Genomic DNA, 21,459 nt, shown 5'->3' with positions numbered 1-21,459 from the left:
ATGCCCTGCGGTAGGCAGAGTGTCTCAGTTACCAGACCATGGCCCCTGCCCCTGCTTCTACTGGACAGGCCTTGGCTCCTGCCTTTAGTTCTCTGGGGGGGACCACACCAGGTCCTGAGGATTTCAGGGTGCGGGGTAGGTGTGGGGAGCAGGTGCATGCGGGAGGAGGCCAGAGAACCTCGGGTCCCGCTGCCCTGGGTGGGGAGGGGGAGCAGGTGTGGTGGAGGTGAGGAGGCCAGGTCTCACAGGGTCTTGTTGGCCTGGGTGAGGAGGAGGAGCAGGTGCATGGGGTTGGTTGGGGAGAGAAGGGAAGACCCCACAGGGTCCCACTGGCCTGGGTGGGTCTTCTGTGCAGGCAGCCAGGAGAGGTCTCCCAGGGAGGTGGGAGCTGAGGAGCCCGCAGGAAGTCAAAGGTGGAGGGTTTGAGAACCAGCTGCAGGGTCCCTTTGCTTTTATGACCCCATTCACTTGTATCTGGTTTGTGAGTACTCTCTCCTTCTTGGCCAGAGGTGGTTAATGTACAGGAACGACAACTTTGAAGTTTCAAGGTGACGGTGTGAACGGGGGTGGAGATCACTTTGGCCCCTGTGCGGTCACCCCTTCATTGGGAGTACTGTCCCCACAGCGTCTCCAGGGGGACGCTGGCTGTGGGGAAGCCTCATCCATTATTGGGGAGGCAGCAAGAGCCTCAGAAAGCCATTTATTCGTGCACTTAAAATACTTGTAAAAATCACTCCTCTACTTTTTTTTTAAATTTCTTACTCTGAAACACATGACATGTACACAACATAAGAGAAGGAATACATGTGCGAGCGTGTGGGGACGTCCCCGACTAGGCAGCTGCCAGCAGGTGGCCCCCCCACTGCGTCCCCAGCCTGCCACGCCCCCCCTTCCCTGCTGCGCGCAGTTCAGAGAGAATTCCATCCACATCAGCGGGTTTCAGCTGTCCCCTAAAGACACATTCTTAGCCCACCACAGAACCCCTCATTTCACCTGAAAAGTTAAACAGCAAGTTTTGAGTCCTCTGGGATCCCCTGGCACTCTCCCGCCCCCAGCGTTTCTGCCTCAGGGGTCTGGGGTGGGCCCAAGAATCTGCATTCTTGGCTGTGCTGATGGGCCCTGGGACCATGCTTAGAGAGCAGAGACTGTGAACTGGGCATGCAGGAGAGCATCTGCAGGCAGGAAGGTCACACAATCCCCATTGCCAGTCCTGTCATCAAAATGTCTCTAGGACTGGGACGCCTGGGTGGCTCAGTCCCTTGAGTTTCTGCCTTAGGCTCAGGTCATGATCTTGGTATCCTGGGATCGAGCCCTGCATTGGACTCCCTTGCTCAGCCAGGGGCCTGCTTCTCCCTCTGCCCCTCTCCTCGTTCATGCTCTCTCTCTCTCTCTCTCTCAAATGAATAAAATCTTTAAAAAAATAAATGTCACTAGGAGTGACATTAAAAAGAGGTAAAACAGGGGGAATTAATTTTAGTCATCTATTTTATTTAACCATGTGTATCCACAATTGATTCTCTCTGTGTGTAAAATCAGTATCAGGACAGGGCGACGTTCTGCTTTGTCTGCTCACGCGCACCCCGGATCTGGATGGGCTCCAGGTTGAGAGCTCCATTGCCACATGTGGCTGGTAGCTGCTGTATGGCTTGGGTCTCCTTGTGATGCCCCCAGATGTTTGCATCCATCCCTGGGTTTCGGCAAAGCATTTTAGTGGCTGTCGGCCGAGACGCCTGGAAGAGTGCCGTCCGCCGTGAGCGTCGGTCCTTGCTCGAGAAGTTGGCTTGCTGGGATGGGCCCTCTGACTTCATTCTGCCCTTGATTTTTTTTCTCTTTTTGTACTTTCCAAAGGAAGCTTCAAATATGCCAGGAACTCCCAACCATATCTTCCCATTCCCTGAAGTGGCCAAGGAATCCGTGTATTTAGAGGAATTGGTGCCCAGCCTGGGCAGCCAGGAGCAGAAGTCCACTGTGTCGGGCAGTGAGGAGGACCGCCTGTCTGCGGGCACCCAGCTCTCTCAGGAATCCCCCGAGCTGGGGAGCAACCCTCAGAAGTGGGACCCTCTGTCACCGCGGGACAGCATCAGTGACCTGGAGAAGGAGGTGGACGGTGTGGTCAGGAGTCTGGACGGGCACACGCAGGGCAGCCAGGAGACGAACTTCGAGTCCAGCATCTGTGTGCGCAACTACTCCATCATGCTGTCCCAGGACCTCCTGCAGAAGAGTGCCCGGGCCCACAGCATGCTGAAGACCTCCTCCTTCAGTGCCCCTGGCTCCACAAATGGTACCATGAGGAAGATGGCACAGGCCATGACCGAGTAGGTTTCTGGAGTGTGGGCATCAGGGCCAAGGGTCCCTTTCAGGGGTGGGTCACAGGCTCGTGGGCCAGCATCACTTCCCCAGCTCACACCTGATCCTGCAGGGGTGCCGTGGGGCCTGTCCTGCGCACGGCCTCCAAGGTGTCTGTGTGGTTCCGGGCAGGGGGCCTGGCTAGGAACTCGGGGACAGTGGCAGTGAGAATCCAGGGAGTGTGCTCTGGCTGCGGCGGGGCGGGGAGCACTGTGTAAGGCCCACACACAGGCACTGGTGCACACCTACAGACATGCTCACATATATTTGCCTGCACACACTCACTCCCCCTACACTGTGTGACACATTCACGTGTGCACTCACACACCCGCTTACACAACTCATCACACACGACCCCATCACACACTTGTCCCCATACACACACGCTCGAATGCCCTCGCCCCTGCCCTCTCAAAGTGTGTCCCCAGGTGTCCCAGACCCTGTCAGAGAGTCTGTGGGTGGAGGTGATGTCCTGATGTCCCAGACTCACACAGGGTTGGGAGCTCTCCAAGTGCCGGATTCTGATGCAGCCAGCACACATTTTTCATAAAAATATATTGTTTTGTTAATATGTAATGGGTTTATTGTTACTTTTAAAATGTATTAGTATTTAAATTTTTTTCTCAATTATACTACCGTAGATGTGGGCAGATAGAACCTGCATAAACAAAGCTCTCTGGGGTCCTCCAAAGGGGTAAGGCTAGAGAGGGGTCCCACAAGCAGCACATTTGCGAATGACTGCTCTAGACTCACCCTGCCTCTCCATTGCCTTCTTGTTTGCCCCACCTGTGCCGTGCGGGAGGTGGGGTCAGCAGGATGGACCAGACCCTCCATCTGCCTTCTCACTTGGCCATTTTTAATGCCTGTGTGGTTCCTCATCACCTTGACCTTCCTGCCCAGTGGGGCTGCCATCCCGGCCGGCCAGGTCCCGGCCAGGCTTCCCCACTGATGCTGGCTCTTTGCCCCTCGTCAGAGCTGTGTGTGTGTCAGTGTGTATCTGCACACCTATGGACATGTGTGTGGTGTGTTTGTAGTGTGGCCATGTGTGTGCATGTGTGCATGTCTGGGTACGATGTCATGCCCTATGTGTACAAGGTGCTCTATGTTGTCAGCTCCTGGCCACCCGGGAGAGAGGGCTGGTCCCCACCACACGCCCTGGCTCACAGATGACCCCAGCAAGCCTGGGTGGGCACCCAAGGCTGGAGCAGGGCAGGGCTACAGCTGGACTGGAGCTGGGCTGGCCAGCTCAGGGGGCGTTGGCAGTGGGGGGCTGTCCTGGCACCAGGCAGGGGCCGGAGGTCTTGGAAAGAACATTGAGGGGCTGTGAATGCTGGGGCTCCTGAGCTGCCTCTTCCAGGAAGTGCCGCTGCTGCCCCGGGGTGCCGTCCTGTGCCTGTCCCCTGGCCTTGACCCTCACACTAATCCTTGCAGACACAGGAACAGATGGCAGACCATCAAGCTTCTGCTGCACCGGGGCGCGGACCCCAACCTGTGCTGCGTGCCCATGCAGGCCCTGTTCTTTGCCGTCAAGGCGGGGGACGTGGCCGGGGTGAAGCTGCTGCTGGAGAACAGGGCCAGGACAGACATCCAGCTCCCTGTTGAGGTAGGACCCCCCGCCGCGGGGGTGTGGAGGGGTCCTGCAAGGCCGAGGGGATGGGCGGACGGGAGCTTATTAGTGGCAAGAAGTTAGAGCACTTGGTTTCGAAATGTCCTCATGGTACCGTTTCTTCTCTTGTGATGAGAACACAGAGGTGCTGGGGGGCGGGCCCCGGGGCAGAGTGAAACAGGGGGTGGGGGAGTTGTGGTGGGGGCCTGCAGGGTGGTGTGCCTGGGGGCAGGGGGTGTGCATGGGGCTGGTCGCAGGGGGCAGTGAGGCTGACAGATTTGTCTGGCTTCAGCTGCTGCTCGGTGTCCTGGCTTGGCGTCAGGTGGGTCTCTCCTCACCAGCCCCACTCCCCCGGCCCCCGGCCAGGCTGTGCACCCCTTCTCTTCTCTGTATGGAGGTGTCCTGAGTGCAGGACGGTAGCATGTCTGCGGGAGACATGGGATAATTTCAGGATAGCCATAGGCTTATGGATGGGACCCCACCGGCGAAGCTAAGGTTGCAGCCTATGAACGCCAGACAGATGTCGTTCGCGTGCTCTTCCATCCCACTTCCTGCTCAGGCATCTGACACTCCCGCGGTCCTCTCTGCAGGCACGGTTCCATGCTATTCTAAGCTTCGGGTGGACACTGAGCAGGCCAGAGAGCACCTGTGTGCGGCGGGCTGCTGTCCTCCCAACCTTTCTCCACGGGCACCAGCTGTTACCCTGAGACCCTGCTTTGGGGGTTCTGCCTGTGGGGAGCAGACAGCCCTCCACTTCGCCCCTGGTCTGTTGCGCGCTCCTGGCGGGATGCTCACACCTCCACGGGACCGGCCCAGAATGAGCAGAACCCGGAGATGGAGATGGTCCTCCCGCCAGTGTCTCAGCACGTGGCCAGGGGCTCTGTAGGTGGAGAAGGGGCAGGCCTGGGCAGGGTCTGGAGTCAAGAGCTGCTTGGCTATCCATGCCGAGGGCCCAGCAGGAAGGGCAGTGACTCTTCTCAGAGGAAGGTAGGGACAGTTAGTCTAAAGTGAAGATGGGGCTGCTGGCTGGCTGCAGGCCCGGCAAACAGGAACACCTTGTCACATTCCCACATATCACCACAAGGCAGTGCTGTGGGGTTCTGAGAGGGGTGGGGCCCTGGGGGTGCCGCTCACCTGGGAGCGGGCCCTCACCCCTACCCATGTTGCCTCTGCAGCTGAGGGCTCTCACCCCCCTGCACATCGCAGTTGCCCTTCCTGGGGAGGAGGGTGTCAAGATAACGGAGCTGCTGCTCCACGCTGTCACAGATGTGGATGCCATGGCCGCCGACCAGGACGACACGTACAAGCCTGGCAAGGTGCGCGTCCTGTCCCGCGGGGTGAGGGGGTGCTGTGGGCCCCGGGGGCTCTCCCCGTGCCCAATGCTGACTGCTCTATTCAGAACGTCACTTCTGTGTCACGGTCCCTGAGGAGGGCGATTACTGCTCTGTGGGCCCCCAGCCCACCCAGTCTGCCTCTCTGTCAGCATTCATGTGCTCACTGCGTGCAGAACCACAGTGGGGCAGGGGCCCTGCTCTTACCCTCCCTGGGGCCCGTGGGTGCTGGTGGGCTGGCCAGAGGGTTCCACGGGACAGTGCTCAGACCCGCCGTCAGTGAGCAGGGCCGCTGGCTTGTGCTCCTCTGTGAGAACGTGTCTGCATGGGAGGTCGCACCTGCAGGTCTCCAGGCTCAGCCTGGCGCTTGTGGGGGAGGCTTAGGGGCTGGCACATCCCCTCCCCACCCCCGTCTGTACGCAGCTAGACCTGTTGCCTTCAAGCCTGAAGCTCAGCAACGAACCAGGCCCGGCCAGCATCTACCACAGCAAGCCCGTGGCCCCACCGGTCGAGGCGGGCAGGACGGCTCTGCACGTGGCCTGTGAGCGGGAAGACAACGACAAGGTGAGCTGGGCGGAGAGCATGTGTGCATGTGCCTCTGTACACGTGTGCAAGCGACTTGGGTATGCCCAGGCAAGTGCATGCACAGGAATGTGTATGTGTGTGTTCTGTGTGTGCGTACCTGTGTGTGTGCACACGTGTCTCTGCAAATTATACTTGTAGGCCAGAGCACACCTGTCTGTGGGTACATATGTGTACAAGCTCTGTGTGTGTGCATGGGGATACATGTGCACCTGTGTGTCGGTGTGCGTGGGGAGCCCTGCCAGTCCCCATCTTGGCCTCGGGACCCTGGGGTGGCCTTGTTCCATAGAGCCCTGGGCCGTGCCTCCTGTCCACCTTGGGGATTAACCGTCAACAAGGTGGGTGCAGGAACCTGTCACAGGAGGCCGAGTGGCTGTGGAGGGCGTGGATGCAGCTGGTAACTAAGCCTTGGCTTTGTGCTACAGGCCAGTGCAGCCTGGATCAATAAGCCTCGGAGCACATAGTAAACTGGGCCTCAGTTTACCCACCCACAGAGTGGAAATCATAGCTGGCCTCTCGGGCCTGTGGCATGGGTGGTCTGCTGCCACACAGGGTTGCAATCGGGCACACCTGTCCTGTTGTGAGGGTGTGACGACCTGCATTAGGGTGGATGTGGGGTGGTGCTGTGGGGGTAGGTGGAGGCATCAACATGCCTCCCTGCCCCACAGTAGCCCTGGTCGAAGCCTTGTGAGCTCAGACCACCACTCTGAGCCATCATGTGTGTGTTCTGGCAGAGAGGAGAGCAGGGGGACACTTTCCCAGAAGCCCCTCAGCAGACTTGGCCTGGCCGGGGGTGGGCCCAAACCCGCTCACTGGGTTTGCACAACTGCAGGGGGAACTGGAGCCTGGAAGAGTCCTTGTGGGGGGAATCAAAGCTGCAAGGGCTTCCAGAGTGCTTCTGGGAGAAGAGGCAGGAGAGAAGGGGAAGCTGCGGGGTCCTAGGGAGAAGGACAGGGAGAGCAAGGATGGGCCCTTCCAGCTTGGAATGCACCCCTGTTGCTGAGGCCGGGCTTCTCCTGTGCTCTGGTGTTCTATACGGTCCCTGGGCCCTGGGGCAGGGCATGCTCCTCCGGCCATAGCTACCATGGGCCAGCCTGGCTCCGGGAGTCACACAGTCCCGACGCTCTCCTCCACTTTGCAAACAAGCCTTAAAGCAATTTGTGCATCCTGTGTCCTTCCTGTTTTGTGTTGGAAATGATGTATGTTGAGCAAACATTTTCCTGTTCGAGGATCTACCCAATCCCCCACCTGTCTGTGCATCCATCCAAAATTTAGAACTGTCTCCGTGTGCCATGCCAGGAGCCGGTGTGTGGGAAATACCAATTCAGCGACGAACTTGGTTTTATGGCATTTGAGTTAATGATCCGTCCCAGGTGCTCTTGGGAGTCAGGGCACCTCTTTAACCTGTGGCCCCGCCTTTCTCCCCCCACAGTGTGCCAGAGACATAGTCCGGCTACTCCTCTCCCACAAGGCAAACCCCAACGTGCTGTGGAGTGGCCACTCCCCACTCTCCCTGTCCATTGCCAGCGGAAATGACCTGGTGAGGTGTCCTACACCCACGGCTGGGGCCCCTGCAGGGTTCCTGCCTCAACGTGACCGCCTCCCTAGTCAGGCTTTTGCATTTGCTGTTGTTGGGGGTAGCATGAAGACAGCACAGGGTAAGGGGCATGGTGGTTCCCCTCCCTGGTGGATGGAGCACCTCAGAGAGAGAGGAGAATAGAAGGGAAGGTGGGTGGTGGGGATGACGGTTCAGCTGGGTGGACGCTCCCTCAGGGTAGGCGGATGACAACTGCTGCTTATCCCGGGCACTGACCCCTCAGGACACTGGGAGAGGAACCTTGGCCAGTTCCCGTCTTCTGCTGCCGCCAAGGATTATGTGTTCACCATCTGTGCATCCGCTTGTCCATCCATCCATTCCCTTGCCTGCCCCTCCCCATCTATCCATACATCTATCCATTTACCTACCTACCCACCCACCCATCCATCTGTTCACCTACCTACCCACACCTACCAATCAATACATTCTTCTAGACTTCCGCCCAGCCATCCAAACACACATCCACCCAACCCACCATTCCATCCATCCATCCACCCAACCAGCCAATGACACATCCATCCACCCATCCAACCACACAGCCATCCACTCACCAATCCACCCACCCATCCATCCATCCAACCACACGTCCATGCAGTCCATCTTTCCATCCATGCATCCATACAGCCAACAACACCTCCATCCAAACCATCCATCCATCCTTCTACCCATCCTCCCATCCAATCCATCTAATCTGTCCGTATGTCCATCCATACATCCATCCTTCCTTCCATCCGTTCTCCCATCCCTCCATCCATCCTTTCACCATCCGTCCATCCATTTGTCTTTCCTTCCATCCATCCATCCATCCATCCATCCGTCCATCCATTCTTCCACCATTCCTTCTTCATCCATCATCCTTCCTTCTTTCCTTCCTCCTTCCAGCAATCTATAATACACACACCCACTCATCCTTTCCTTTAACTGTTGTTTTTTTGAGTATCCACTTGGGCCAGGCAGACACCATTCTAGGCATTAAGTGTTAAATAAAATAAGGTCTGTGTGCTCAAGGATCCTACATTCTCCTGTGGGAGACAGACCATAATCCAGAGTGCCACAAAATTTTAGGTGGTGATAAGTGCTCTGAAGATAGTAATAGCTGGATAAGGAGTAGAGAATGATGGAGGGTGCACCGTTGTAGCAGGTGACCAGGGGCCGCTCTGGCCTGTGGTGAGGTGACATATCAGCACTGATGAAAAGGGAGGCACTGTGAGGAGGGTTGTGGGGGCTTCTGTGGTCCTTCTCTCTATCCTCCCTTCACGTGTACCTTGAGTCATATACTGAGCAAGTTAAGAGTGGCACCTGCTCTGTGTCTGGTCATGTAGGTGGGTGAGGCAGGGTAGAGAGCTGCCTTCTGGGGGACAGAAGCTCTTGAGGGAGCCTCACACCTGTGTGTCTCCTGCCCAGCCAAGATGCTGTCACTCCTGGCTTCCTGCTGGTACTTGGGCCAGTGGCTGGGGACACAGCAGGGAGCAAGTGAGATGTGTCCTACTCTGCATCTGGTCAGGTGACCACAGTGACTCAGGTGCCTGGGGGCAAAGGCAGACTGGTCCCAGGGAGGAGGGGCTGATGGGACACACACCAGGCAGTGTGCTGGCCCCTGGGGCTGGAAAACAAGATGTGAGCCGGGAGCAATTTAGAGCAAATGGACAGTGTGCAGAGAAAGTGCGAGCCCCATCCATCTGGGGTGGGTGTCGCAGCCATCTGTGGGGAGCCACCGTGTGCCCTCTCCCTGCCCCAACCTTGTCCCCTGAGCTGGGACAGCAACGGTACCTGCAGTGGGAGGGGATAGGAAGTGACCAGATGTGGCTGCCACTGTGCTCAGGATGGCAGAAACCTCTGGCTACTTCCTCCACGTACAAGGAGAGGGGGGTGGAAGGGGTGCTGACGGGCTTCTCTGTGTCCAGATTGTGAAGGAGCTTCTGTCCCATGGAGCTGACCCCAACCTGCTGCTGACCAAAGGCTTAGGCAGCGCCCTGTGTGTTGCCTGTGACCTCACCTACGAGCACCAGAGGAGCATGGATAGCAAGCTGGCCCTGGTGAGGGGCAAGGCTGGGGTAGGGGGTGGTGTGCAGGGCAGGGGGCCCTAGCATGTAGGGGTCTGGGCATGTATATAGGAACTCTTGGCTTAGGCTTCATTCCTGGCAGGTAGGGTTTCAAGTAATCTTGCTCGGTACTTAAGAAAGAACACAGAATTCCTGCCTTTTATGTTATATGGGCCTGAACATGTGACGTACAAACCCACTCAACAGGCCAAAGTCCTCTGGTTCATCTCAAGGAAGACGTAGGCCATCACTTTGGTTGGGTGGCAGGACCGTGGATTTTCTGAGTAGAGTGGGCATTGGCGAGGGATCCCGGTCAAGGACGTGCTGGAACGGCATTGGTTCTGCCCTGCGTAGGGGCCTGGAGGGGTGCCGGGCCCTGGGGCACGGTGTCCTGGCTGTGGACACGGCTTACTGGTAGCCTTGCTGTTTCTTCCGGGTGGGCTCAGTGTGACCAGGAGGGCACTCTGCTTTGTAGGTTCTGCATGCTGTGCTGTTGCCTCAGAGTCTCCATCTGTCCTCACAGTTGCTCTGGCCCCGCCAGGCCCCCAACATGGCCCCTTGTGCGTCTTCCCCCTCCTCACTCCCATGCTGGGGCCTGGGGTCTCCCACGGCAGTGCGGTATGGGCAGGCCCTCCCTGTGCTGTGCACTCGCCCCTTCCCGCACCCATCGGGGGGCAGCTTTATGTGGGCTGCTCGCTATCCCGGCTCCTTGAGGGCCATGGTCTGGTTCCCCGAGAGCTGGAGGCACCAGATGGGAGTTGAGAGTCTGGATTTCTGGAGGCTGTCACACTTGACAGTTCCACTTTAGGGAAAAAGAAGTAACCCTTTTCCTTGAGATCATGTTTCTGGATCTCATTTTAAGGATCCTCCCTTGATCCTGGTCTCCTGTCCTCTAAGCACCCAGAAGTGCCCCCACATGTGCTTCTGGGGCCTCTCAGTGGTTCTGGATCTGTGGGTGGGTAGGTCAGCTTTGCCCCAACCATGCCATCTGCCTCCATAATTATCTGCGAAGTGGAAGGACTCTCTTTCTTGACCGTTAAATCATCTTGTCTTTGACCTTAGGAGCCTTTCCCTGGGTCCCCTCAGCCTCTGATGCCTGCCTTGCTTTCTGGTTCATCAAGGGGACCCTCACACACCTGTGGGTTCCTGCCCCTGCCCCTGAATCACCCACCAGTTGGCTTTTCAGTGATTTAATTACATACAACTTACTCATTTACTACTATTTATCACGACAAAGGCATAAAAGTTCGGCAAACAGCATAGGAATGCCATATCCCCCCTCTCTTAGATGCACAGGTTCTTCACACCTTAGCCGCCCACCTCTCTACCTTCTGGGCTCCCTGACACTCCCCTGTGCCTGCCACCCAGCACTGTGCCAGCCCCAGCTGGGGTTGGCCTTCGTGCTGTCATACCAAGGAAGTCCGCATTTATTGGACGTGTGATAGGGATGTGGGACACTGGGTCTCCCCCAACCCTTGCCCTCCTGCCATTGGCAGCCCCCCATTCTCCTGACGTGGCTCATGGTCCGATAGCGTCCTTCAACCCCTCCAACTCTGACGTGAGCCTGGAGCTTGTCCTGCCAGCTGGCCTCTTGCTCTTGGGATGGTGGCTGTGTCTCTGAGGCCCAGATGATGACAGAGACTGTGCAAGAGCTGACTTCCTGTCTGTGCTTCCCCCAGGAAAATGCACCCCACCCCCAGGCCCAGCAACCGAAGCTAAATGCCCCGCCCGCGTGGGCTGTGGGGTACCCAGAGGTCTCCAACAAGAGAGGCATTTAGCCCCTCCGTTCTGGCTGCAAGCAGAGTCCACACATCTGGGGACAGGCTTGGGACTGCCCACTCATGGGCGCTGTGCTCCGCCGGCTGTTGGGGGACTGCTGAGCACCCCCCAGTGACAGCCTACTGGCATGTGGCCGGGAGGTAGGCCACGTGTGGTGTGGGCGGCCTTGGCGGGTGACAGCCTGGTTTTCGTCTGCTCGGACGAAAGCACTGAGCCCCGTGGTTCTGCAGTTGGGCTAAGATTCAAGCTGAGACTGTAAGACCCTGGAGCCTCTTACGGACCCTGCCCCCTCCTTCCTCAGGGTGGAGGTGGGTCCCTCTCTCGGGTGCTGTTTGCTGTGAATGAGCTCAGTGGGAAGAAGCCCGAAGTTGCTTGTGCTCCCGACCAACGCACTTTGTCCCCGCGTGCGCGCACAGGCACCCGCAGTCCCTGAGCTCCCCGGACGTTGGGGGGTGGTCGGAAGTGCTTGGTGGTTGCTGTCCTCTCGCTTTTGGTCTGGGGACTGGGACGATAACCAGCCTCAAGTTACAGACCCACGGCAAGTCCCTGGTGTGGTGGGGGGCGGGAGGGGACTCCCTGAGGAGTGGCCCAGCCTCGACCTACATTATGCTCCACCCTAACTTGTCATCTGTGGGGTCAGCACATCTATCCTGTCGTCTGTCTGTCTGTCTGCCGACTCTCCTTACACCTGAGAGGGTGGCTTCCCTGCCTTCCCAGTGAGGGCAATGACAGCCCTTGCTGGCTGCACCTGCTCTCTAGCGGGGGGCCCTATCATCGGGCTGTCCCCTGCCACCGCTGCGGTGCAAAGATTGGGAAGCCACAGGTGATGTGGGCCACAGCGTTGGGCACCCTGGTTCTGAATCCTGCCTCCTGGTGGCCCAGGCGTCTGCACACATGTGACTCAGGCTCTGCTCTAACACAGATTGATCGGCTCATTCATCATGGGGCTGACATCCTGAACCCCGTGACGCTCACACAGGGGGACAGGGTGGCTGTGGGCACGGCTGTTGACTACGGGTATTTCAAATTCTACCAGGTATGGCTCTGAGTGTCCCACTGGCGATGGGTGGAGAGGGGTGGGGCCCTGTGAGTCCCTTGAGCAAGGCTGGGCCACGGGCCCTTCCTGCCTCAGAGTGAAACCCAGCCTGGGCTGTACCCCTAGCACACCCTGCCACTGGAGCGCCTGTTGCCAGCTTTCCGAGCACCGCTCCGTACTGTCCTCACCCTGGGGAGGTGGGCTTCCCCTGTGCTGGTCCGGATCTGTGTCCCTCCCGTGCTGGGTGGCCAGGTGGTGGGCTGGAGCTGTGCGGTCCCTGGTGGTGACGGGATGCTCTGCCACAGGACCGGAAGATCGCCCACTGCCCCTTCCACATGCTGATGCCCGCCGAAAGGGAGCTGTTCCTGGCCCGCAAGAGGCTCCTGGAATATATGGGCTTCCAGCTGCGCCGCGCTGTATTTGCCAAGGAGAGTCAGTGGGATCCGAAGCTGCTGACCCTGAGCAAGAAAGGTAGGGGTCACAGACTGTGACGTTTGTCCTCATAGGCCATGGCACAGGGCTGACGTCCGAGACACGGAGAGTTTCTGGCTGAGCTGGTTAAGACTGCCACACCACCCTCCAGTGGGAAGCAGCAGGGACTTTGCTCCATGATAGCCCAGTGGCTCCAGGACCCTGCTTTGCTCTCTTGTGGGTGGGGTCATGGGGGCAGGCCCCACTGCTCCATGCGATGCCAGCAGTTGAGGGTAACCTCAGGACACTCTTGGCCTGGGGCAGCAGGCTCCCGATATGGGCTGATCAGCTCTGGAGCGGGAAGAAGAGGGACCCTCTATGCCCTCTGCTTGGAGAGCCACCTTCCGGGGGCTGAAATGGGGACCGTGCCCCTGCCTGGTGTTGCCTGGTTTGGGGGGGTGCGGCCCTGAGTCCAGAGGCCCCAAGTGGGCTGGCCAAGGGGCAACACACAGCAGAGCCAGCCCGAGGCAGTGGAGTTTCGAGTGAGAGAGTGGAAGGAGGGGCTGCAAGGTCATTAGACTTGGAAGGCAGGCTTATTTTTTTTTTTAAAGATTTTATTTATTTATTTGACAGAGATCACAAGTAGGCAGAGAGGCAGGCAGAGAGAGAGGGGGATGCAGGCTCCCTGCTGAGCAGAGAGCCCGATGTGGGGCTAGATCCCATCACCTGAGCTGAAGGCAGAGGCTTTAACCCACTGAGCCACCCAGGTGCCCTGGAAGATAGGTTTATGGATCCCCAGAATGATCTGGAAAAAAGTTAAGTGCATGCAGGGAATTTGCTTCTTAGATGTAGTAATGACAATTCTAACAAGAGCCGGACTCCTGGTACAAAGCCATCTGCTGAGAGCTGATCACACTTCCCTGGAGAGCAGGACATTGTGCGAGACCAGCCCCTTAGCATGCTGGTCAGCCATCTGTGTCCCCTCTCTACAGTGGGGTATCCCCAGGAAGTATAGAGTCACATACCCAGGACAGTGGTTTTTGCACTCACGTCACCAAGGGGACTGGGGTTGTGTCTGCCAGGAATCACACTGGTCACTGCTCTGGCCACGGTTGCATAGGACAGGCTCTCCCTCTGGATGGTGGCTGCTGCTTCTACCTAGCTCTGCCTCAGCTGCCAGACCCCTGTACCCCAACACAGCTTGACTCCTGCACCCTGGCTGTTCCACCTCTGAGCTCTGTCCCCTCTGCTCCCTGATTGCTTGCAGCCAGACCTTGGAATTCAAGAATGGTTTAACAAGAGCAAAATCAGTGTAATACACCACATTTTTAGACTGAAGAAGAAAACCACATGATCATTTCAACTGATGTAGAAAAAGCATTTGACAAAATCCAACACCCTTTCATGATAACATACAACAAACAAGGAAGAGAGGGGCACTCGCTTAACCTGATTAGGGTTCCTACACTGCTGTGATGTACCCACAGCATACATCAGACCCCACAGTGGGGGACAGGATGCTTTGCCCTACGATCAGGAAGAAGACTGGAATGTGTCCTCTCACCATTTCTGTTTGATGTTGTGCTGGAGTTGTTAGCCATCGTAACTAGGCAAGAAAAAGAAAGTCATTCAGATTGGAAAGGAAAGACTTACTGTCTCTCTTTGCAGAAATTATCCTGAAGATTGAAAATCCTGGGAATCCACTTTTTAAACTGCAACTAATATTCAACTAAATGTATAAATATTAAAATACAAAATATAAAATGATTACACTATTAAAACTAACAAATGCATTAAGCTAAGGTTGCAGGATATGAGATCAATATGCAAGCAAACAAAAAATGAGATGTAAAAAACTTTCATTTACAATAGCATCAATAAAAATAGAATACTTGGAAATACATTTAACAAAAGCCACGTGAAACTTGCACTCTCAAAACTAAAATATGTTGCTGAAGTTAAAGGAGGCCTCAGTAAATGGGAAGACATCCCCTTATCCGAATCCCACTGTCTCCTTTGTACAAATGGAGAAGCTGATTTTCACATTCATATGGAATCACAAAGGTCCCAGAATAACTTTAGCGATCTTGAAAGAAAAGAGCGAAGTGGAAAGACTCACACTTCCTAAATCGAGACTTACTGCGAAATGACAATAAAAAGAGTGTGGCACTGGCAAGAAGGCAGACATATGGACTGATGGACTGGAACGCAGGTCCCAGAAATAAATACATGTGCATGTCAGCTGATTTTCAACAAGGATGCCCACACTTTGAAATGAGGGCAAGAACAGACTTTTCAACAGATGGGACTGGGACAGTGGTTATCCAGACACCATAGAATGAAGTTTGACCCTACCTCACACCACATACAAAACTGAATTCAATTTGCATTGAAGACCTAACTGCAAGAGCTTCAACTATAGGTCTCTTCAGAGAGAATATAGGGACAAATCTTCAAATCCTCTGAGTTGGCAATGAATTCCTAGCTATGGCACTGAGAGCACGAGTGATGAAAGAAAAAAAAAATGGATAAATTGGATTTCATCAAAATTTAAAAACTTTCAGGCTTCAGAGGGCCCTATCGAGAAAATGAAAAGGTAATCCATGGTGTGGGAAGATATATCGAAAATCATATATCTCATAAGGGACTTGTATGTATGATAAATTTAAAAACTTTACAACTCCATAATAAAGACAAACAACTGAATTTAAAAATAGACAAGGACTATGGATAGAAATTTCTCTGAAGAAATATCTACAAATGGTGAACAGCTCATGAGAGGATGCTATCATCAGTTTCCAGTCCCGTACACACCAAACTGCCCTGAGCTGTAACTCCACATCCATGAAGATGGCAATAATCGGGAAGACAGTAACGGGTGCTGGCGAGGATGTGGGGAAAGCAGAGCACTCCCACCCGCAGGTGGGAGCAGAAAATGGTGCAGCCTCTTTGGAAAGCAGTCTGGCCATTCCTTAAATGTTCATCATAGAGTTATGATATGACCCAGCAATTCCGCTCCTAGGTATATGCTCTAGAGAAATGGGAACATATGTCCACATAAAACTCATGCTCACACGTTTGTAGCAACATTGAGAAAAGGCAAAGAATGGAAACAACCCAAGTATTTATCAAAGGATTATGGATAAGCAAATTGTGGCATACCCCTGCAATGGGATATGATTCATCCAGAAAAAGGAATGGACTGCCAGTGCGTGCTAGGATGTGGATAAACCTCAAAAAACATTGTTTTAAGCAAAAGAATCTAGTCACCAAAGACCCCACACATACCATTCTATTCACAGGAATTGTCCAGAATAGGCCGATCCGTAGAGACAAAGTTGGTCAGTGGTTGCCTAGGACCAGGGGGAAGGCAGTTGTCAGGGGCCAGGCTCCCATCGGAGAGATGGGCACCTTGTAAAGTTGAGGACGGTGATGTCTGCACACTGCAAATGTGCGACCCGCTGATCTGTGCACTTCACGTGTGTGGACGGGATGGAATGCGAGTGCTAGGTCATCAGAGCTGCAAGAGTCCCACTGCCTTAACACAAGGATGTGCTTTCCTTTCACCCTGCCCATGTCCTTCAAAAGAACTGACTGCAGAGCTGCCGCCCCTTCAGCCCCACTTCCGGTTCTGCGTGACCATCACCTCTCCTGGTAGCTTAGCTCTGGGGCCACGGGGTCCTCACAACAAGGGCTTTGACTTGGGGTGCAGTGTTGCAGAGCAGGCCCCTGGGCCCATGCTTGAGCCCCTGGGAGCAGCTGCAGTGTGGCCCCAGGTGCTGGTGGGCACAGGGAGGATGGGGGAGGAAGGAGCAGCTCCCGCCATCTCTCTTCTTGGGGCCAGCAGGTTTTTGGGAGGTTTCTGCCACATTAGAGGTTAGGTGGCCTTCCTGGGGGGGCTGACATGCTGTTTGAGGAGAGGAAGGTGGCGGATGGAGCAGAACCCGTGACTGTCATTGCGGGGGCCTCACTGGCCTTTGGTCCCCAGCCCACGTGTTTCCTGCTGCCAACTGCCTGACAGCCAGCCAGGAGTCTTCACTCCGGAGAGCATCGTGAGCTAGTCAAGGCCAAAGCCTGGCCTCTTAACTGAGCTGGCCGATGGCAGAGACGGATGCAGAAGCAGAGGGAAGCCCCCTCCCCAGAGGAGGATGCCCCAGTGCCCCAGCCCCTGTTCTGTGTCCTCCGACTTGCTTTGGGCTGTAGAAGGCGTGGGGTCCCCCCTGGTTCTCTGCAGTGCTGGGAGTGAGCCCACCACAGGAGAGAGGTTGAGGCGGGAGGCTCGGGGTTCCTACTGCCCGCGGGCATTTAGGCATGGCTAGGGGGACCCACGGAGCCCCCTGTGGTTCTCTGTCGCTGCAGTGGAGCTGACCCCCTACCAGAAGCTGAAGCGGAAAAGCACCAGCCCATCCAAGTCACTGCGCGCTGAGGAGCAGGAGCTGTAAGTGGCTAGTGGGGCTGTGGGATGGGCTGCATGGCCTAGCTGGACTGCCCCTGCCCAGGACAGCCGTGGGCGCGGGCCAAGATGAGGGTGGCAGATGGGGTCGCAGGGCCCTTGTGGAATGGCCCAGGGGGGTTTGAGCCCTGGCTCTGCTTCTTGAAGGCACTTCTGCCGTCACAGCAGCTGGGCTGCCCTGGGGCCCTGCAGCTCTCCCAGCCCCTTCCCCACTGGCCCCTCCCTGGGATCACAGCTCTGTTATTCAGCCTGCTATTCCAGAACAGTCTTTCTAAATAAATGGGCACCTCACTATCCCCGTGAGCATCATGGAAGTTGCCTGCGCAGGAAACCCTGGTGGGTGAGGTGGGGGTGCTGAGCGGGGACAGGCCAGGGGGTGGTGTCCACACTGGGGGCTCACCTTCCTCCTGATGCAGAGCATGTGGGAGGGCCTGTAGGGTCAGCTCCACCTGCACTGTGGCCCAAAAGGGTCCCCAACACTGCGGCATTGTGTTGTTCTGACCACGGTGTTGTGTTTCCGGTTTGAAAGAGCTGGACATCCCTGGACGGGGATTTCAGGTCCCCGTCCGCATGCGAGTGACCACCCAGCGAGTAGGATGGTGGGCCTGGCATCAGCACCTGTCTGTGGGGGACGGCAGGGCCCAGAGGGCGGGCACTCCCCCACCGACTGCCCCTGTGGCTTCCGTGGCTCCCATGCAGGATTCCCTTCTTCAAGTTCTGCTCCCAGTGCGGCCGCTCCGTGGGCGTGCGCCTGGTTCCTTGCACCCGCTGCTACGGGATCCTGACCTGCAGCAAGTCCTGCAAGACCAGGGCCTGGGGTGACTTCCACAAGCGGGACTGCGGCTCCCTGTCGGTCATCGGTGAGTCTGCACGCCCAGCAATGGGGGCTCCCGTGGGGGCTGCTGTGTCCCATGGGCCTGTGGAGTGGGGAGGGGGGGTGAGGTCTATATTATTCCCCAAAACCTCTTGGATTCCAGCTGCTTTCCAGAACTTTCAGGTGGGCCTGCTGTGCAGAGAGGGCAGGGCTGAGCACCCTCTCCCCTCCCCACCTCTAGGGGTCATGAGCCCCTAGCTCCCTGGACGTGGGCGTGGCCAAGGCCTTGCAGAACCGTGGCACCATCCCCGGGGGCTCCTCTGTACACGTGGGGGCCCTGGTGGGCACCAGTTTCCTTGGGACAGCGCCCTTGGCATTGGTACTGTTTCTGGAAGCTTCTTCCTAGCCCACCCTCCCAGTGTACCCTCCTTTGGACGATCTGGGGAGGGGCTGTGGGCACATGCATGGTGACTCAGGACCAGGGCTCCACTGCTCTGAAGGCAGCTGATGGGGAGCAAAGCTGTGTGCACAGCTGCCCCCTGGGACTTGACCAGGTAGGGAGAGGGGCAGGTGTTGCTTCACTCTTTCTCCGAGCCTGTCCTTGGTATGGACGAACAGAAAGGCTGGGCTGACTGCTGCCCTTGGGCCTGTGCCACTGGAACCCTTCCTCTCTGAGCTCTGACACTCCGTCGTCTCCAGGCCCATTCTGTGAATTGGGGCTTCTGTGGGGTGCACGTGAGCCTGGACAAGGCTCCCTTGGCCTGGAGAGCCTAATCTGGGAGTCCCCCCGCTTTGAAGAGACTGAGTCATCACCATGCATGCCACACAAGTGCAAGCACAAAGTCAAGCAGGGCTCGGGCGGGGCTCTTGTCTCTCTGAATGTAGTGGGGAGCCCGGGACTCGCAGAGCTGGGGGGACGCCCCAAAATGTGGCAAAGGGGCGTGAGGCTCCTCTGCACTCCTGCAGGGGCCTCTGCCTCCCCAGGGACAGCCCAGGCCCCTCACCTTCCTCCTCCTTGCCAGTTCCTCCTCCAGGGCCCCACCTGGAGGACTTGCACCAGAGGGCGGAAGAAACTCAATAACGGAGCGAGCAGCCCTGGATGCCTGAGGCCAGGGAGGGCCCAGCACAGGCCAGGTGGCCCTGATCCCCACCTGCGGGCACCCACAACCCAGGGTCGCCTCCAGGCTGCTGGCCCTGGGTTCTTCTGGCCTCATGCAGGCTGTCTGCACCTGCATGGCGAGGACCCCTCCTGATCTCAGAATAAAATGGTCCCTTGGGGTGTGTTTTTAACCCTCTGTGCCTTGCTCTGCCCGTCCCTGCCACGCCAAGCCCGGAGTTTCCGAGGGTCTTCCTGACTAATTGGTGCCTGGCATCTGTCAGTTGACGGGAAGCCTGGGTGGATGAGGTTCCAGACTGGAGCTCTAGAGATGACTATCAGAAGGTCACTCCTGCATCCCTGAGGAATGTTTGGGGACTTCTCAGGGGGTGTCCCTCTGTATTCCTGCTGGAAGGCTCCAGGCCCCCTGCTGGTGCCTAGAAGAGTTGCGGGGGGCGGGGACGCGTCCATTTCTTCTGGGTACATTTATGGAGTGTCTGTGTGTGTCAGGCAGGCTGGGGCTGAGACGGTGGGTAGGAGAATTGAAGTGATTGGGACAGAGGGGGTGTGGGTGTGACTGTGAGGAGCGCGCTGCACATCGGTGGTGGTGGTGGTGGTGGGTCTGCTTTCACAGAAAGGGTGGCAGGGAGGACTGAAGACTGGGGTGCCAGGCCGCAGAGCAAGAAGGTGGTGGGCATGGCCAGGGAGGAGGAGGGGGGCGGGGTGGGGCAAGTGGGAGAGGAAGTTGGGAAAGGGAAGGGGCTGAGCTGGGGCAGGGACCCCAACTAGGCCAGCTTTTTGCCGGTCAAGGCAGTCCCACCGACAGCCATGGATTTGCTTGATTTCCTGGTGCTCTCATGAAAGATGGGGCTCCTTTTGTGGGAAGCTTCCTGGGGGGCTCCCAGGCAAAGGGCTAAGGAGGGCACCTGAGCACAAGGAGAAAGGAGCCTGTGTATAGCTCTGCAGGTGTGTGTTGGCCAGTCCTGGCCCAGGCTGTGGCTGTTGGGGGGCCTTCCCAGGGAGGGGCCGGGGCCTGGCTGGGGGGAAGCCCATGGAGAGGTGTGGGGGGCTCCCACCTCCAGAGCGCTCCTAATGAGCACCTAATTTTGAACTTATTCAATTATGACATTTAGAGATATGTATCCACACAAAAGCAAGGAAAAATTGGATGCCAATTATCCCCAAACCCGGAAGTTTCCATTGCCAATACTTTGGTGTGTGTGCTGCCAATCCCATCTGTGTCTGTGTATACACACCACACACATCACACACGCTGTCCGTCACACCCTCCCACACCACCCGCCACACCACAGACACGCGCCACACAGCACATACCACGCGCGCGATGTGGGAGCGTGATTGTTCTATTCTAAACTCAACCACCCATCTTTCTATGCTAGGATATATTTTTCTGCAACGTAATTTTCCCCAAATGAAAATAGTATTTTTATTCTGATGAGGCATGCAATCTACACCCATTGTTAAAAAAAAAGAAAAGGACACAATAAAATAAATGAAAACTGAAAATCCTCATTGTACAGCTCAGGAACGGATCCCCTGACCAGATTAAATTGTAATCTGTGCCCAGGTGCACGCCAAGTACATCACATGCCCCCATTCATGTGCACACATGTGTTTTCATGTGTCCATTTGTTTTTAATTAAACGGCGGCTCCTGTGACTTCAACCTGCCTTCCTGGGGCACTGTGTGTGTCCTACCATTTTCCTGGAGGAATGGAGGCACCGGCCCACTACCTGCCCCACGGGACATCTACTGTCTCAGGGCTCACTCGTGGATGGGGGCCGCACACACACACACACACACACACACACACACACACACACACCTCCCACCTAGTTTTCCTTTGGGCAGAATTCAGAGAGGTTGCTTTTTCAGGTTTTAGGAGCATTCCCATAATCATCTTAGCCTGCTTGCTGGTGAGGCCAGTGATCGTGGCACCCCCGGGACACCCAGTACGTAGGGAGCATTGCCAGGAGCTCCCACTTCCCGTCTTCTGGGGACTCACAGGAGCTGAAGGTCCTCTCCACACTCGGATGCGGGAATGTGGCATTGAGGTATTTCCTCGGGTCCCTTACTGGAGACGCCTGCCCTTCCAGCCTCCGGAGAGCGCTCTCCAAACCTTGCGGCCCTCCCTGCAGCCTGTTGCGGGGAGGACCTTCTCTCCCTTTGAACTTGGCTACATGGAGTTGTTCACACTGTTGTCAAATCCATCTGTCCTGTCCATCAGGGTCTGGTTTGATGGCAGATTTAGGAAGCAGTCCCCAGACTAAGATTATACAAGGTTCGATCAGATTTTAATCTTCATGCATTATTGTTTTACTTATAATTTTATAGTCAGCCCGGAA

The 21,459-nt window shown here is 56.4% G+C and overlaps 1 protein-coding gene across 5 annotated transcripts in view; it reads left to right on the top strand.

Annotated features, from left to right (window-relative positions):
- Positions 1-21,459, top strand: part of ANKMY1 (ankyrin repeat and MYND domain containing 1) — a 42,349-nt gene that overhangs the window by 13,258 nt on the left and 7,632 nt on the right. For 4 of the 5 annotated variants that reach the window (XM_032355389.1, XM_032355387.1, XM_032355384.1 and 1 more), the window contains exons 8-17: positions 1,849-2,315; positions 3,778-3,949; positions 5,128-5,268; positions 5,707-5,847; positions 7,298-7,405; positions 9,367-9,498; positions 12,206-12,319; positions 12,625-12,790; positions 17,090-17,168; positions 17,883-18,043. In XM_032355389.1, coding sequence (XP_032211280.1) covers positions 1,849-2,315; positions 3,778-3,949; positions 5,128-5,268; positions 5,707-5,847; positions 7,298-7,405; positions 9,367-9,498; positions 12,206-12,319; positions 12,625-12,790; positions 17,090-17,168; positions 17,883-18,043 — 1,681 coding nt within the window. Of the gene's footprint in view, positions 1-1,848; positions 2,316-3,777; positions 3,950-5,127; positions 5,269-5,706; positions 5,848-7,297; positions 7,406-9,366; positions 9,499-12,205; positions 12,320-12,624; positions 12,791-17,089; positions 17,169-17,882; positions 18,044-19,019; positions 19,311-21,459 lie in introns of those variants that run through there. The other variant, XM_032355388.1, reaches the window with a different exon arrangement.

This window comes from Mustela erminea, chromosome 8, assembly GCF_009829155.1.
Source record: "Mustela erminea isolate mMusErm1 chromosome 8, mMusErm1.Pri, whole genome shotgun sequence".
In the NCBI taxonomy this organism is placed as follows: Eukaryota; Metazoa; Chordata; class Mammalia; order Carnivora; family Mustelidae; genus Mustela; species Mustela erminea.
The sequence above is the reverse complement of the archived record's forward strand: the minus strand, read 5'-3'. Positions and strand labels throughout refer to the sequence as shown.